General features: G+C 54.6%; 1 protein-coding gene across 1 annotated transcript in view; it reads right to left on the reverse strand.

The window, feature by feature from the left end:
* The window catches only part of DNAJC11 (DnaJ heat shock protein family (Hsp40) member C11), a 62,330-nt gene extending 51,667 nt beyond the window's left edge, over positions 1 to 10,663 (reverse strand). The window contains exon 1 of the mRNA XM_062190359.1: positions 10,556 to 10,663. Coding sequence (XP_062046343.1) covers positions 10,556 to 10,627 — 72 coding nt within the window. The 5' untranslated portion in view covers positions 10,628 to 10,663. The remainder of the gene's footprint in view (positions 1 to 10,555) is intronic.
* Between the last annotated feature and the right edge of the window lie 7,121 nt (positions 10,664 to 17,784).

The raw sequence follows: 17,784 nt of genomic DNA on the forward strand, positions 1-17,784 counted from the left end.
ACAGCACTAGAAACTGAGGTCAAGGTTGTGGAGCTGCCAGCAGCCTCGAAGCCATCAGAGCTGGCTGAAATTCCGAGAGGATTCAAGGAGCACCCCCGCCCCCCCCACCAATCAAAAGTGGTTCATTTTTCTGAACTAAATGGAGAAAAACAGAGCATTCCAGCTGTTTCTGGTGGAATGCATGAGTTAGGGAGAAGTGGGAGGTGGAGTGACACAATGTCTCTGCTCCCACGTGGGTGACCCAGATGGAGTTCCAGGCTCCTGGCTTCAGCCTGACCCAGCCCTGGTCATTATGGCCATTTGTGGAGTAAACTGGTGGATGGAAGATTTCTCTGCCTCTCTCTTTCAGATAAATCTTTTAAAAATAAGTAAATAAAAAGCCACAGAGGTGAGGACTGAGTCTTGGGAGAGAAGTAAGCAGGGAAGGCAGAGAATGAGCACCTGCAAGGCAGCAGCAGGACTGGAGCGCTGCGGGGTGGGGGTGGGGTTCAGGGTTGTTGGTGTCACAGGTGCACCTGTGTTATAAGTAACGAAGTAATCCCACTGGTATTTCCTCGTTCAATGCTTGAATACTCAAAAAATGCCTTGTAGCTGGGTGTCAGAATCCTCACTGTACAGACAGAAATACTGAGGATCAAAAAGATTTAACAATTTGTCTAAGATAGAGAATGAACATATTTGGTCATGGAGCCCTGACTCAGAAACCGGTACTTACAGTACAGACGGCACACTCAAGACACCCGAACCACATAAACACTCGGAGTATCCCTTACTCGCTCTAGGCCTGCGATGCCCACCCAGACCCACTAGAACCTACTTTACAGCAGTGTGCCCCTTGCTGCATAAACACTCACCTGCGTTCTCACTTAATTCTCAAATGGCCCCACAGCAGGAAAGCTGTCTGGATTTTCTGGATGAAGAAACAGGCTCAGAGAAGTGACTGAACTTGGCCCAGATGAGGCTACACTGCCAGCCCAGTCCTGACCGCGGCGGCTGCGTCCTCACGCTGACCCCTTTTAGAAGCTCCACCATCACCCCGGGCCATTTCAAATGCTGCCAGCCAATGCTTAACATGCAAGCGCCAGGCTGAGCGTCAGCTGTCCTCTAACCCCTGTGCTGAGGACCACGGGTGTAGGGGCCCAGGTGCTTGGGCCAGCTTCCGCTGCTCTCCCAGGTGTATTAGCAGGGAGCTGGACTGGAAGAGGAGCAGCTGGGACTCAAGCCGGTGCCCATACTGGATGCCAGAGCTGCAGGCACTGGCTCCCACGTCATAGCACATTTTACACAATTTTGAAGTCTGCCTCCCACAGTTGTTTTAGAATTCTTCGCTTTGGAAAGATGAGCTTTAGGAGAAGCAACCACATCGTGAGTCAGAAAAGCTAAACAGGAGGCTGCTGAAACAATTCCAAGCCCCTACAACTAGGAAAGATCTTCAAAATTTTGGTTTATTTAATCTCAAGTTATACATAAGAGTTAAGGAGACGCTGGTGTTGTGGTGTAGCAGGTTAAGCTGCTGCCTGCAGTGCCCACATCATACATGGGTGCTAGTTCGAGTCCTAGGTGCTCCACTTCAGATCCAGCTCCCTGCTAATGTACCTGGAAAAAGCAGCGGAGGATGGCCCAAGCCCTTGGGACCCTGCACCCCTGTGGGAGACCTGGACGCAGTTCCTGGCTCCTGGCTTCGGCCTGGCCCTGGATGATGCAGCCATTTGGGGAGAAACCAGAAGATGGGAGATCTGTATCTTTCCTTCCCTCTCTAACTCTGTCTTTCAAATAAACAAATCTTGTTTTAAAAAAGGAAACAATTTACAAACTCAGAATACTCCCAAGCTGGCAACATAAATCTGAAAAAAGGGATCTAATGACACACACCATCTTTAAAGCTCACGGGCGAGAGCATATGCCGCTGATGGGACACAGGGAAGAACAAAGGAGCAGCCCGGCGACTCCTGAGCAGGGTCCCGTCGGGCTCAGGGGGCCCTGTGCAGCTCTGTGCATTATTATTCTTCTTGGCCATGGCCACGGATTTATCTGGTGCCCTCGAGGCACAACAGGAAGTAAAAGGCCAGCTTCCCTCAGAGCCAGCTGCAGAGATCCTTTCAAATTTTTGAGTTCCAGCAAAATCGATGGTTCAGATCCCATCTTCGCATTACCAGTTTGGTGTGTTTTTCCCTAAAAGCCTGACCTTGTACTTTCTCTTGTCCGTGTTCATCTGTGCTATCTGCCCACTCACGCAGACCTCTTGTGGTTGATCGCTATTGGCTTGGCATTTCACTGTGCAGAATCCTGACTTCTGCAGAGGCAGCAGGCACACGTGCAGCAGCCGCTCCCAGGTGCTGCAGCCACACAGGGGTCTCAGCAGCAGCGGCTTCCACTCCAAGCTGCAAGCGCCTTCCCAGGAGTCTGTGCTGTGTGGGCCACCACAGTGGTAAGAACTCACCAATATTCCCACTGATCTTCCTTTTTAGAAATGTGTGCCTCCTGCCTATTTGAAACCTACACTATTCGGGCCAGTGCTGTGGCATAGTAGGCTAAGCCTCCACCTGCGGCACCAGCATCCCATATGGGTGCTGGTTTGTGACCCAGCTGCTCCTCTTCCAAACCAGCTCTCTGCTATGGCCTAGGAAAGCAGTGGAAGATGGCCCAAGTGCTTGGGTCCCTGCACCCATGTGGGAGACCTGGAAGAAGCTCCCGGCTTCAGATCAGCCCAGCTCCAGACACTGCAGCCATTTGGGGAGTGAACCAGCAGATGGAAGACATTTCTGTCCCTCAAATAAATAGATTCTTAAAAAAACAAAAAGCCATGTTACATTATTTTATTCATCTGTTAGTTGTCTTAAATTCGCTCTCTCTTTTTTAAAGATTATTTGTTTGAAAGGCAGAGTTACAGAGAGGGAGAGACAGAGAGAGAAAAAAAGCAGAGATATTCCATCTGCTGGTTCACTCCCCAAACAGCTGCCATAGCCAGGGCTGTGCCAGACTGAAGCCAGGAGCCTGTTCAGGGTCTCCCATGTGGGTCAGGGGCCCACGCACTTGGGCCACCCTCTGATGCTTTCTCAGGTACATTAGAAAGGAGCTGGATCAGAAGTGGAGCAGCTGGGACTCAGACTGGTGCTCACACAGGATGCCTGCGCTAACCTGCTACACCACAACACCAGCCTTATCTTAAATCCTTTCTTGAACAAGGCAGTGTATAAATAAAGTAAATAAAATGGAAAAAAAATATGAATAAAAACCTAAAGTTCCATAGCCAAGCAAAAACTGATGATTGTTGGCCGGCGCTGTGGTTCAACAGGCTAATCCTCCACCTAGTGGTGCCGGCACCCCGGGTTCTAGTCCCGGTCGGGGCGCCAGATTCTATCCCGGTTGCCCCTCTTCCAGGCCAGCTCTCTGCTGTGGCCAGGGAGTGCAGTGGAGGATGGACCAAGTACTTGGGCCCTGCACCCCATGGGAGACCAGGAGAAGCACCTGGCTCCTGCCTTAGGATCAGCGCGGTGCGCCGGCCGCAGTGTGCCAGCTGCGGCGGCCATTGGAGGGTGAACCAACAGCAAAGGAAGACCTTTCTCTCTGTTTCTCTCTCTCACTGTCCACTCTGCCTGTCAAAAATTAAAAACAAAAAGAAAAAAAAAGGCCGGCGCGCCGCGGCTCACTAGGCTAATCCTCCGCCTTGCGGCGCCGGCACACCGGGTTCTAGTCCCGGTCAGGGCACCGATCCTGTCCCGGTTGCCCCTCTTCCAGGCCAGCTCTCTGCTGTGGCCAGGGAGTGCAGTGGAGGATGGCCCAAGTGCTTGGGCCCTGCACCCCATGGGAGACCAGGAGAAGCACCTGGCTCCTGCCATCGGATCAGTGCGGTGCGCCGGCCGCAGCGCGCCTACCGCGGCGGCCATTGGAGGGTGAACCAACGGGCAAAGGAAGACCTTTCTCTCTGTCTCTCTCTCACTATCCACTCTGCCTGTCAAAAATTAAAAACAAAAACAAAACAAAAGTGAAACCTATGAATAAAGGTCACGACTTAAAAAAAAAAAACAAAACTGATGATTGCATGTTCCATGCTTTCTTCTTGCTTATTTTATTACTAAGCTCACAGCAAATACAAAAGCTTTCAACTGAATTCCTTTAAAAAAGAAAGAAAAACAACAGGTATTTTGACAGAAAATGTAAAACCAGAACATCAAAATTTCAGCATCAACTGTTTGAAATACCCAAAGCAGAAAGGTAGCAACTGGCTTAGGGTTCACCAGAGAACTACACTGTTAACACTTAATGTTGCACTGCTTGCTAGTTATACATGAGATAGGAACTAGCTTGCCCTCAACAGCTACTCCCTGCCAAATCCCACCACAGAAACCCCTCTGGGCTCTGGCTCCCAGGGCACCCCTCCCAGTCCTCCTGGCTCCCTCCCCTGTGTGCCCTTCAGAGTTGTCAGCTAGCAACTCTCTTAGGGTCCCACCGGGAATCATTTCCCAGGCATGGTTTTAATTTCTCCTGAGCTTTCATCCTACTTTCTGGCTTGGCTCTAATCCCCACCTCCAACTCTGCAAGAAGCATTGTTCAGACACAACTGTTAAAACTGCATTTTGGGGGCCGGTGCTGTGGTATAGTTGGCTAAGCCACCACCGCGGCACTGGCATCCCTTATGGGCACCAGTTCATATCCCAGATGCTCCTCTTTTAGTCTCTGCTTATGGCCTGGGAAAGCAGGGGAAGATGGCCCAAGTGCTTGGGTCCTTGCCCCCATGTGGGAGACCCAGAAGAAGCTTCTGGCTCCTGGCTTTGGATCCACCCAGCTCTGGCCATTTGGGGAATGAACCAGCTGGAGACCTCTCTCTCTCTCTCTCTCTCTCTCTCTCTCTAACCCTGCCTCTCAAATAAATAAACAAAATCTTAAACAAACAAACAAAACTCTGCATTTGAAACAGAGAAAGAAAACTCAGGGAATTCATAACCTAATGCCCAGCATAAATTTGGGTGCTACGTGCTCAGTAGTCCAATGGCTGGAGAGCACCAGGAAGAAGCATACCATGGTTAGGTACATGTCTTCAGAAAATAAGCAAACCCTTGTGTGTATCAAAACCCAAGAGATAACAAATATTAACTGAACAGCTACTTATCCCAGGCACTTCACATACATCCTCACCACACACCAACACACACCTCACCCGGCTGACAGCAAGTGCTTAGTACAATGTTCTTTCCTGTTCCCTGCATGTCAGTGTTACAGAAAATGAACAGAAAGGTTAAACTACTCTCCTAGAGGCATAAAGTCCTGGCTGAGTGACGTGGAACCTAAACACAGCCCGATGAGGCTGCCAAATCCCACACAGTGCAGCCCCCCGCCCCCTGCCAGAGTGCTGTAGCTCCACTCTGCAGATAAGACGACGGAGGCTCTGGGGAGTTAAAGGATCAAGGGCACCACAGCGGCAGGCCTCCGAGGCTGAAACTCCTGTTCCTCAGCCTCGCGGCTCACAAAATGCTATCATCCGAGCAGTTTTTGGACAGCTGAGCTTAACCCTCGGCACCTAGGGCCCACACGTTCCCAGGTTCCTGTAATGAACCCCAAGCTGGAAGCGTGGTGGAGTTCAGGGAGGTCAGGGAGCAATGAGTGAGGGATCAGAACCCACCCCAGCGCGGCTGGGACCTGTGTGCGCACCTGTTTCAGTCCATCTTTTTACAACCCTGTTTCTTTTTCCTTTTTTTTTTTTAAGAAGATTCATTTTACTTATTTGAAAGGCAGAGTTACAAAGAGAGAGGGAGAGACAGAAAGAGATCTTCCATCCACTGATTGACTTCCCAAATGTCCGTGATGGTCAGGGATGGGCCAGGCCAAAGCCAGGAACTCCACCCAGGTCTCCCATGTGGATGGCAGGGGTCCTTGTACTCAGGCCATCTTCCTCTGCCTCCCTGAGGCACAACCGCAGGGAGCTGGATGGGAAGTGGAGCAGCCAGGACTGGAACCAGCACTCCCAATATGGCTTTGGGATCGCAGGCAGCATCTTACCCGCCGTCCCGCAGCACTGGGCCACTCTAAGTTGCCCAGGCTGGGGAGGGGAGGTCTGCTGCCCCCCTTGGTGGGTGACTCTGACCTCGAGTTAATTCTGAAAGTGACCAGGGAGCCTTCCTCTACTGCTCGGGCCTTTCTTCTCATCTGCAGTCCGGGCTCGAACGTTCAGTCTCACTCCGTGGTTGTGAACTGCAGCCAGAGAAACCCAATCAACCAAAACGGAGCAGAGAACAGCGCACTGAGCACCAGGAAGGAGTGAAAACCAGGCCGTGGGGGAACTTTGACTGGCGGATGAAACGTCTGTCCGCTGGTGTGCTGACCCCATGTGTCGACTGCAGGAGGAAAGAACTGAACCGCAGGGCTTTATGTTTTACTTAGCAGCTGCCTTTTTTCCAAGAGTGTTTAAATCTTGAAAAGGCTGGCTCAAGGCTAACCTGATCCAGAGGTCTTAAAACAGGCTACAGAAATGCATGAAATTTGTATTCCTGAAATAAAAGGTTTCTGTGGGAAAAAAAGTTATCAACACAGCTGAATGACATACTATAAAAATTAACTTCTGTCAAAGGTAATACCATACTGCTAGGCAGGAATTAGAATAGGTTTAGAACGTGTTAGTGTGGGCACTTGGTACAGCGGCTAGGACACTGCTGGGGAGGCTGCCTTCTATCCCAGTGCCAGGTTCAAGCCCTGGCTCTGTTTCTCACTCCGCTTCCTGTTAACGCACACCCTGGGAGGCAGCAGGTGACGGCCCGGGTACTCGGATCCCTGCTACCCAGGTGGGAGACCTGGACTGGGTTCCAAGCTCCTGGCTGTTGAGGGCATTTGGGGAATGGAGGACCTCTGTCTCTGTCTCTCTCTGCCTTCTAAATAAATTAAAAAAAAAAAAAAAAAAAGGAAACAAAACTCAAACCTTTTGCAATAAAATATGCCATTTTCTATGAGAAGTATTAGGGTCAAGAAAATGCCACCCTGGTTACTGCTGAGGAGCCCTTGTTCCACACAAGCTTTGAAAAGCCGTCCTGGAAATCCCAGGCACGTGATGAGACACCCCCCCCCCCCAGGAGCGACACCTCACTTGCTCCCCTCAGTGCCTCTGTGTGAGGCAGGCAGATGGCTCCCCTCCGTAACCAGGCGACGGACAGCGGCAGAGGAAGGGGCTCGGCACAGAGCCCGAGTCCTGCTTCACTCTCTGAAGAAGGGAGATTCTTTTTTTTTTTTTTTAAAGATTAGTTCATTTATTTGAAAGAGTTACACAGAGAGAGGAGAGGCAGAGAGAGAGAGTCTTTGGCCCTCCTTCCATTGGCTGCAACGGCCGGAGCTGTGCCGATCTGAAGCCTGGAGCGAGAGCTTCTTCCGGGTCTCCCATGTGGGTGCAGGGGCCCAAGGACCCGGGCCATCCTCCACTGCTTTCCCAGGCCACAGCAGAGAGCTGGATCGGAAGAGAAGCAACTGGGACTGGAACTGGCGCCCACAGGGGATGCCGGCGCCTCAGGCCAGGGTGTTAACCCGCTGCACCACAGCACTGGCCCCAAGAAGGGAGATTCTTAGACGGATTCTGGACTTTCCCACACAACTCCAATTGCGTTCCTCCACTATCTTGCAGTTTTTAGGCAGGATTCCCTGGTTCTGTCTTCGCTTGAGTCTGGGCAAAGTCTGCACTCTGCTGAGCGTGCAGGGGATTAAAGACCGTCTTCTGAAGGTTCTGCGCCTCCTACAGGCGGACCCACCTGGCACCAAGCTAATTCACGCACGGGCGCTAGCTACTGCATTCTTCCAGCCACAAACTAAGAATTAAGATTACATCCACTTTTCTGCCAAGTAAATCATGTTACTCCAACTCCAGATTCGATTTCACAAAACACAATTCTGGTAAATCACCCAGGGCAGACTGTTAGAGCTCGGCTAGAATCCTGAGACAATCAGCACACGGCACCCGAGGATGGCATTTAACACAGTCGCTGCTGACACAGGGAACACAGTGATCTGACCAGCTCCCGTCCACAGCCATAAATACGGGAGGTGCGTTCACTCACTAGAAAAGCTAAAATTTTTAGACACAACTGTTTAGGCCGGCGCCGCGGCTCAGTAGGCTAATCTTCCGCCTTGCGGCGCTGGCACACCGGGTTCTAGTCCCGGTCGGGGCGCCGGATTCTGTCCCGGTTGCCCCTCTTCCAGGCCAGCTCTCTGCTGTGGCCAGGGAGTGCAGTGGAGGATGGCCCAAGTGCTTGGGCCCTGCACCCCATGGGAGACCAGGAGAAGCACCTGGCTCCTGCCATCGGAACAGTGCGGTGCGCTGGCTGCAGCGCGCCTACCGCGGCGGCCATTGGAGGGTGAACCAACGGCAAAGGAAGACCTTTCTCTCTGTCTCTCTCAATGTCCACTCTGCCTGTCAAAAAAACAAAAACAAAAACAACTGTTTGATGGGTTGGCGTTGTGCAGCAGGTTAAGCAGCGGCTCAAGGCCGGCATCCCATACTGGAGCGCCACTTCGAGCCGTCACTGTTCTGCTTCCGCTACAGCTCCCTATTAAGGTGCCTGGGAGGCAGCGGATGATGGTCCGAGTGCCGAGTGCTTGGGCCCCTGTCGCCATGTGGCAGACCAGGAAAGAGTTCCTGGCTCCTGGCTCTGGTTTGCCCCAACCAAACCAAATATTGAGGCCATTTGGGGAGTGAACCAGTGGATGGAAGAGCTCTCTCTCACACTAATAAACACATCTAAAAAAAAAAAAAACTTTCTTTGACTCCCTTCCATCAGTTTAACACTGACAGGCCTAAAAATCCCAGCAGCTTCAAGGTTTACCTCTGACAAATGTTTCCCCAGGGCTCTGCAGAGCCCATTTTTCCACATCTTTCTGACCATCTGCAGGTGCCTGAGGGTCAGTAAGGCTGGGAAACAGGTAGAGGCTGCTGAACTGTCAATAACCAGGCTAATTATAAACGCGTGGTAAGAAGGGTTCATTTCAGAAAGGCTGGCTTCGCTTAGACGCTTCCCCTCTGCGAACCGGAAAAGACAAATAACTCAGAGGACGGAGCAGCCTCTGCCTGTGGTGCCGGCATCCCATACGCGAGGCTCAGTCCCTGCTGACGGCCTGGGAACCGCAGTGGCAGACCGCCCACGTGGAAGGCCCAGATGTGGTCATTTTAGGAGAGAACCAGCAGACGGAAGCCCTGTCTCTCCCTCTGCCTCAAAAATAAATCAATCTAAAACTTAGGGGCCAGCACTGTGGCACAGCGGGTTAAGACGCAGCCCCAGCAGGAGTTTGAGTGCCGGGTGCTCCACTTCCTCTCCAGCTCCCTGTGGACGAGCCTGGGGAAGCAGCAGAGGATGGCCCAAGTCCCTGGGCCCCTACACCCATGTGCGAGACCCAGATAAGAGACCCAGGCTCCTGGCTTCACCCTGCCCCAGCCCTGGCTGCTGTGGCCATTTGAGGAGTGAACCAGCGGATAGTAGATACCACCTCTCTCTCAAAAACAAAAACAAAAACAAAAACAAAAAAACTATGTAAAAAATTTTAAGGGACAGGCAGACAGCTTTATTCATAGAAGACACGGAAGGCCAAACAGGCACTTTGTGCAAGGCCTCGCACGGAGTTGTAAATGCAGAGTAAGGGCTCCCGGGTCCCCTGGGCAGCCCCCTGCGGTTCTCCGGAACAGCTCCCTGCAGGCTTCCTCCGCACACTGGGCCGATCCACCTGAGGGCTGCCTCCGTGGGTCCCGAAGACACAGGCGGGGACCAGCAGCCTCGGTGGCAGCGCAGAACCGGAAGTCAGCCAGCCGGGGCTGCACCAGCCAAGTCACCAGATTACGGGGCGAGGGCTGCCGGGAGAATGAAGGAGCGGCCCGCGGGCCCCGGGAGCCCCCAACACACGTCCGCTCAGACCACACCGCCCCGCGTCCGCCGGGCCAGCTCGGGAGCCCGCAGAGCTCCGGCGGAGGCGGAAACGTGCGCCCGAGCCACCTGCGCCCTGACCTTGGCGGCCGCGCACCGCACGGCAGGCCGCTCCTCCGGAGACCTGCACGCCCCGGGCCGCCGTCCCGGCCGCGGGTCCGGCCGGCTCCGCCCTCAGCCCCTGGGGCCGCGAGGCGCGCGGGGCGCGGCTGGCCTCGGCCGGCGGCGGGAGGCCCCGGACACCCCCGGCGCCTCGCAGGGGGCTTTGACCTTGGGGCCCCGAACTCGCTCCGCCATCCTGCTGGCCCGGGCCGGGGACGCAGCCCCTCGGCCACGACGCGCGTGGGAGCCGCGCGGGGCGCAGGACCCGGTGGACTGCGAGCCCCGCTCCGGGGGCCTCCCGCGGGGTCCCCGTCCGCTTCGGAGGCCGCGGGCGCTTCTGGCCCTGCCCGGAAAGGCCGCCCGCGGCGCCCCGGGCGCGGGGTCCGAGGCCGCCTCCAGCCCCCGCGGCGGCGGGCTCGGCACCGACGGCCGGCGGCCGCGCACCGCGACCGGGTCACGCGGCCTCCGCGTCGGGAGTGGCCGCCCGCGGCCGAGGCCGCCAGCCCGGCCCTCCCGGACGAGCGGGCCCGGCCTCCGCGCCGACGGCGCCCCGCCGCGGGCCTCACCTCCCTGCGCACGTTCAGCAGCGAGTAGTAGTCTTCATTGTCCAGCTCCTCCTCGCTCAAGGCCGTCGCCATCTTCGCGACCTTTCACCCGGCCACACCGGCGAGGCCGTGCTCAAGAGGGCCCGGCCGCCCGCCGCCCCGACAGCGCGGCCGCCCGCCGGCGCCACAGCGGCCCCTGGCGGCGCGGAGCCGCGGGCCCGGCGGGTGCGCGCCTGCGCCCTGCGCCCCCGCGCGGCCGAGCGCCCACCCGTCCGCCCCAGCGCTCGCCCTGGCCGGAGGGGGCAGCCGCGCGGTCGGAGCGGCCGGCGGGCGCCCTCCGGGCTTTGCGGAGAGCGCCCCTTGCCAGCCAGCCGTGTTTCCCGCGGTCGGCCCGGATCCCGGGGATGGAGCCCAGATGTCCCTCCGGGCCGGCGGGCGCAGGGCTGCTCGGGACCTGTGTGCGTGGTCACCTCAGCAGTGAGGTTGTCTCTGGGCCCTGTGGTCGTGTCCCTGCGCCAGCCACCTTGTTTTAATATTTATTTATTAGAGAGAGAGAGAGAGAGAGAGAGAGATCATCCATCCACTGGTTCACTCCCCAGATGACCACAACGGCCAGGCTGGGCCACGCTGAAGCCAGCAGCCAGGATTTCTTCCAGGTCTCCCTCATGGGTGGCAGGGGCCCAAACGCTTGGGCCATCTTCTGCAGCTTTCCCAGGTGCATTAGCAGGGAGCTGCATTGGAAGTGGAGCAGCTGGATTCGAACCCCTGGCACGTATGGGATGCTGGCACTGCAGCTTCACCGGCTGTGCCACAGCCCGGCCACCCAGAACCTTCTTGGAGGGTCTCCCGGCTTTGGTGTTTTGTTGTTGCCCTCTGCGTGGGAGCACCTGGCCGGGTCCCGCCCGCTCTGGCAGGTGCACCTGTGCCCAGAGCCCTGCTGCTGTGAGTCTCGCCCTCACAGTTTAGCAGCGGCGTCGGATGGATTTCAACCCGGTGCCTGCTGTTTGGTGCATCATTAGAGATGTCTTGGTTACAACAATGTGAATAATTTAAGTGTCTTGGAATTGATGCTGTTATCCGGAGAAGGTGGGCAGCGGGCCATTCTCTTGCCACCTGTTTGGTTTCTGCTGACCTGTGCCGGTCCTCTGTCATTTATTAGGAACCTTTGCTCTGTAAGTAGCCACCGTCCTGATACAGCGTCCCTCCTGCCTTTCCCGGGCAGGTCTCCTGGGGAGCCCCAAACACCTGTCTGGGGATCTGGGAAGTTGGTTTCTCTTTCTTCCGAATATTTGGCCAGATGTGCACCATCTGGGCCTGTGCCTCCCCCCTCCCGAGTTGCCCAGGCCCCGTAGGATCTCCTGGCGTGAGATACGTGGGTGCTGTGTGTAGCGTCCGTCTGGAGCAGACCGTCAGCCCAGGCTGTAAATCAAGAGCTGTTTCTTTGGCCACCGGGTCCCCTCCGCAGTCACTCACGGTCCGTTGGCTCTCGCGGCCATGTTTGTGGGCTGCTCCTTTTTCCTTCCTTGCAGAGCTGTGGTGTGGACTAAACTGCCGCCCACGTGTGCTGGTCTAAGGATTTCCTGCAGAGAGGCTGGAGGGGCTGCTACACCGCGTTGAGCTGTCTCTCTTGTCCTTAGGTTTGGCAGTTAGTTGGGTTGTAACACTCGCTTGGGGACGGAAGTCCTTGGCCACCCTGGAAGACACAGCCTCGACCCATTACCTAAATGGAACGTGATGGCTGCCCCGCTACGCCCCGGCCTGTGTTTCTGTGACTGAGAGTGACCTGGTTTTTATCACCACTCAGACACGGCCAGTAGCCACTCTCGGGGGGCTCTGCGCCTGTCTGCTCTCGGGCTGAGGCGTTTCGTGTCGAGGTTACTGGGGAAGTGGTTGTGGTAAGCGGGACCCCAGCTCAGATGCGCCACCGGCCTGGGAAATGCATTCACCTCAGAGCTTGGCGCTCACATTTCTGCCTTTCCAAAACCCTCGTCTGCGATGGGCCAGGAGCAGTACACACTTAAAAGTCAAAAGTGCACGTCCCGGTGCTGGCTTCGGCCTAGTGGTGAAGACGTGGGTTGTGACGCCCACGTCTGAAATCCGAGTACCTGGTTTGGTACCTGGCTCTGGCTCCAGCTTCTTGCGGGCCCTGGGGGGCAGCAGTGGTGGCTCAGCGGTCGAGTTCCTGCCACCCATGTGAGAGACTTGGACTGAGTCTCCTGGTGCCCAGCTTCTGCCCTGGAGCTGTTGGAGGCATTTGGGAAGTGAACCAGCACACGGGAGCTCTCTCTCTCAAATAAATAAAAATGAATAACAAGACTTTAGCAGATTTTGGCCAGGGCTAGGTTGTGGCATAGCTGGTTAAGCCAATGCCTGTGACACCGGCATCCCGTAAGGGTGATGGTTTGAGTCCTGACTGCTCCACTTTTGATCCAGCTCCCTGCTATTGCACCTGGGAGGGCAGTGGAAGATGGCCCAAGTGTTTGGCCCCTGAACCCACGTGAGAGATGCAGATGGAGTTCTAAGCTCCTGGCTTCAGCCTGGCCCAGTCTGGTTGTTGCAGCCATTTGGGGAGTAGACCAGAAGATGGAAGGTTCTCTCTCTCACTGTAACTCTGCTTTTCAAATAAATAAGTAAATCTTGAAAAACTTTTTTGAATTTTTTTGGCCACTCTGTAGCCACTCAGAAAGTCTCCTTAGAGGCCTCTTCCAACGTTGAGGCCCTCGGAGCACGTGCTGGAGATGGGGTTGCTGGATGAAGTATAGGACACCAGTTAGGTTGGATTTTATTTCATTTTTATTTTTTAAAAGATTTATTTATTTATTTGAAAGTTAGAGTTACACAGAGGGAGAATGAGAGGCAGAGAGAGAGAGAGAGAGAGAGAGAGAGAGAGAGGTCTTGCATCCTCTGCTTCACTCCCCAGTTGGCCGCGACAGCCGGAGCTGCGCCGATCTGAAGCCAGGAGCTTCCTCCAGGTCTTCCCACACAGGTGCAGCGCCTAAGGGCTTGGGCCATCTTCCACTGCTTTCCCAGGCCATAGCAGAGAGCTGGATTGGAAGTGGAGCAGCCAGGACTCCAACCGGCACCCATATGGGATGCTGGTACTATAGGCAGCGGCTTCACCCACTATGCCACAGCGCTGGCCCCAGGTTGAATTTTAGACAACAGATAATTTTAGTGTGAGTATCTTAATAGTATATACATATGTATATATGTTAAATAATTATTTGTTGTTTATCTGAAACTCAAATTCAACTGAACATCATGTTTTTTGATTTAAAAGGTTTACTTATTTGAAAGGCAGAGTTACAGAGAGGGAGAGGCAGAGGCAGAGAGAAATGTTCCATGTGCTGGTACATCCCCAAGAGGCCGCAACAGCCGGGGTTGGGCCAGGCTGAAGCCAGGAGCCAGGAGCTTCACCTACGTGGTGGGTGGCAGAGACCCAAGCACTTGGGCCATCTTCCACTGCTGTCCCAGTTGCATCAGCAGGGAGCTGGATTGGAAGTGGAGTAGCTGGGACTTGAACCAGTGCCCTATGGGATGCTGGCGCTGGGAGTAGGGGCTTAACCCTTTACACCACAGTGCCGGCCCCGCATCCTGTATTTTTATCTGCAACCTCAGCGGGAGGACCTTCTGTCCTTACCATTTTCCTGAACTTGAGTCCTGAGAGAGGAGGGGGCAGCCCGCAGTGGGGCTGAATCCTCCCTGCCCCCCACCCCCATAATTCAGACAGGAAGTGTACCTGCCAGCTCTTTGTTGTTCCTGACCCAGGGTGCCTTGGCCACGCTAGGCCTGCTGACGACCCTGTTACAGGAGGTCGCAATGGGAGACTTCAGCTGAAGGCCGGGAAAGAGAATTTGCAAGCTCCAGAATTGCGTTGTCTTGATGTCTTCTGGTCCCTGAGCCTTCAGTGACTTCGTCACTGGCGTCTTTAGCCAAGACGGTAACTGCAGACGGTCAGGTCCCCCGGAGGAAGAGCCTCTTGTCCTCTGCTGAGACAGTCGCCCAGCGAGATGGAGAGTCGCGCTGGCCCAGAGCCTACCCCAGGGACAGCAGGGAGCTGGGTCAGAAGCAGAACGGCCAGGACTGGAGGAACCAGCGCTCCAGGACGGAAGGCCGAGGTTGCAACAGGGCTTAACCCACGGCACCACACGCCGGCTCCGGTTCCACTTCTGTCTTTGAAGACAGAGTCCAAGAACGGGCAGTGGGGTTTCAGCAGGTACAGGGGAAGTGGGTGCTGTGCTGATGGAATGAACAGATCTTGGTGGGGTGGGTGGGGCACACACAACAAGGCAGTCGAGGCACGAGGTCATTTCAGAGGGGAAGTGCGACAGGTGAAACAGCTCAGTGCTGGGCTGGGGGCGTCTCAGCTGGAGGGTGGGTTGTCGGTGCGGGTGAGTGGTGAACATCATCTGAGGAGGTGGCTTAGAACTGAATGTTGGGAAAAATCATGCAACTTGGGGCACTGTCGTGGTGGCACAGCAGGTTAAGCCTCCACCTGCAATGCTGACATCCGTATGCATGGAGTTGGAGTCCTGGCTGCTCCAAGTCCCATTCAGCCCCCTACTAATGGCCTGGGAAAGCAGTGCAAGATGGCCCAAGTACTTGGGCCCCTGCCACCCACGTGAGAGGCCTGGATGGAGTTCCAGGCTCCTGGCTTTGGTCTGGCCAAGCTCCAGCCATTGCGGCCATTTGGATCTCTGTCTCTCTGTAACCCTGCCTGTCAAATCAATCAATCAATCAGTCTTAAACAGAAGAATCCAGCTCGCCAAGAGCTGGAGGAAGAACCTTCTGGAACAAAAGTGTCGAGGCAGGAAAACATTTGATGTACTCCAGGACCAATGAGCATGGAGCCAGTGACGGTGGGAAGGCAGCGGAACAGGAGTTTGTGATGTTGAACGAGGGTGGGTCCCGGAGGGCCTCCAACACGGTGGTCCAGAATTCCAGTTTTGTTCTGAACACTGTGGGGAGCTACTGAGGAATTCGGTTTTCTATTTTACTTGAAAGGCAGAGGGAGATCAATCTTCCATCCTCTGGTCCACTCCACAAACAGCCAAGGCTGGGCCAGGCCAAAGCCAGGAGCCTGGAACTCAGACCCAAGTACTTGGGTCATCTCCAGCTGCTCCGAAGGGCATGCATGAGCAGGAATCTGGGCCGGAGGTGGAGCAGCAGGGACCCAGGCCAAGCACTCCGACGTGGGATGACACAAGCTCACCTGGTCACTGAGGGACCTCGAGAAGGGGCGTGACATGGCCTGACTTTCTTTATGCCTAGAAGATCAGGAGACTGGGCTGGAGAGAGCAAGCATAGACGCATCCCCCAGCCCAGCCCTGTGAGAGGCAGTGCTGCCCGGGAGAGACCTGGACTGAGGCCAGAGCCGTGTGGTTTCAGACACAGACTGCCCGTGGGAGCGGGTTCCACAGGCGCTGCTGGGAGGTTGGGTCTGGGGGGTAGGGGAAGAGCCAGTGGTCACCCCTGTATGTTGGCTTGAGCTCCTAGGTACAAAGGCCATTCACAGAGCGGGGACCCCAGGGAAGAGGCAGGCTTGGAGTTCTCCTGAAGCAGGGCTAGCTCTTTGTTGGACACCTGCCCCTTCTGCCCCCTTCTCTGTCCACTCTGTAGTTCTTTGCAATCAGGAGCTCATCCCTTGCCTTCATTAAGGTCACCCTCCCAAGGTCCTGTGACGTCGTGACCCCCAGATCCAGCGGTGTTTCCCCTTCAGTGACCGCCCACCGGACCTGAGGTCGTGGTGGACAGCGTCGGCTGCCTTCTTCCTAGCTGAGCCCCTCTGTCTTGCACTGCTGTGCCTGTTCTCTCCCCTCTCCCCGCTTCTCTGCCCCTGGGCTCCTCTGTCCTTCCTCCTGCGTGGCGTCCCAGACCCTTGGTTATCTGGGTTCACCAGTCTTTCAGCATTGCACCCTCTGATTTCTCCTTCATGGATCTTTGATTCTAGCCAAAAAAGGAAAAACAACAAGATGCTGCTTGTACCTCGAACAGCCCTTGGACTGCTTGAGGCCGCGTCCTTTGCTGTGTCTCTGAGATTCCATGTCGGGTCATTGACTTTCGGCTTGAACAACACCCTGTGGAATTTCTGTGAGCAGGGAGAACTCTCTGAGCTTTGGCTGATCGGAAAATGCCTGTCTCTTGCTTTAAAGGATATTTCCGCTGAGCTGAGAAAGTCACTGACAGTTTTTTGTTTTCCAGCACTTTGAGAGTACTGTGTTCCTGGCTCAGGCTTCCGCTGGAGCTGTTGTGAAAGGATCCTCTCCTCTTGTCCTGGGACCCGGAAGGACGCACTGGGCCTTCTCATCACAGCATGCATGATCTTCATTCTCTCTTGGATGCTTCTTTGTGGATAGTTCCCTCTGACCAATCTTCCACTTCACTAATTCTCTTGTTTCCCTAATTTTTTTTTACTGCCTCATTGAGGTGTAATACATGTCCATCTTAAAGAATTTATGAGTTTTGATACACGAATTCGCTGTTGAATCCATTCCTATAATTAAAATAGTGGACATTTCCATCTCATCTTGTCATGCCCCTCAACAGTCTATCCTGCCCTTCACCCCAATCTCCAGGGAGTCACTGATGCACTGGCTACCTTAGAGGTTAGTTTGTATTCTCAGGGATTTTTTATATGACATAGTACAGCCTACTTCAGTCCTGCATCTTCCTGATACCATGACTGCAGGGTGATCCTTTTTCTCTCTCTAGTACTGGCACTCCCGTTTCATGAATGCCCTGTTTCCTATACTTCTGTTATTAGTGGAGCAAAATTCCCCCCCCCTTTTTTTTTTCAAGAACTCAGATGCCCTAATTCCACCTTTATATTGGATAATAGTTTGATAGGCAGATTGTTTGGCTGGGTATAAAAGTCTAGGTATTTTGTAGGCATAGTTATACTGCTTTCTTTTTCTTTTTCTTTTTTTTTTTTAAGATTTTTTAATTTATTTACTTCAGAGGCAGAGTTACAGACAGAGAGATGAGACACAGAGAGAGATCTTCCATTTGCTGGTTCACCCCCCAAATGCCTGCAACTTCCAGAGCTGGGCTGATCTGAAGCCAGGAGCCAGGAGGTTCTTCCAGGTCTCCCATACAGGTTCAGGGGCCCAAGCACTTGGGCCATATTCCACTGCTTTCCTAGGCTGTCAGCAGGGAGATGGATCAGAAGTGGGGCAGCCAGGACTCGAACTGGCGCCCATATGGAACGCCTGTGCTGCAGGCAGGTGCAGGTGCTTAACCTACTACATGAC

Source organism: Lepus europaeus, chromosome 5 (assembly GCF_033115175.1).
Source record: "Lepus europaeus isolate LE1 chromosome 5, mLepTim1.pri, whole genome shotgun sequence".
Classification (NCBI taxonomy): domain Eukaryota; kingdom Metazoa; phylum Chordata; class Mammalia; order Lagomorpha; family Leporidae; genus Lepus; species Lepus europaeus.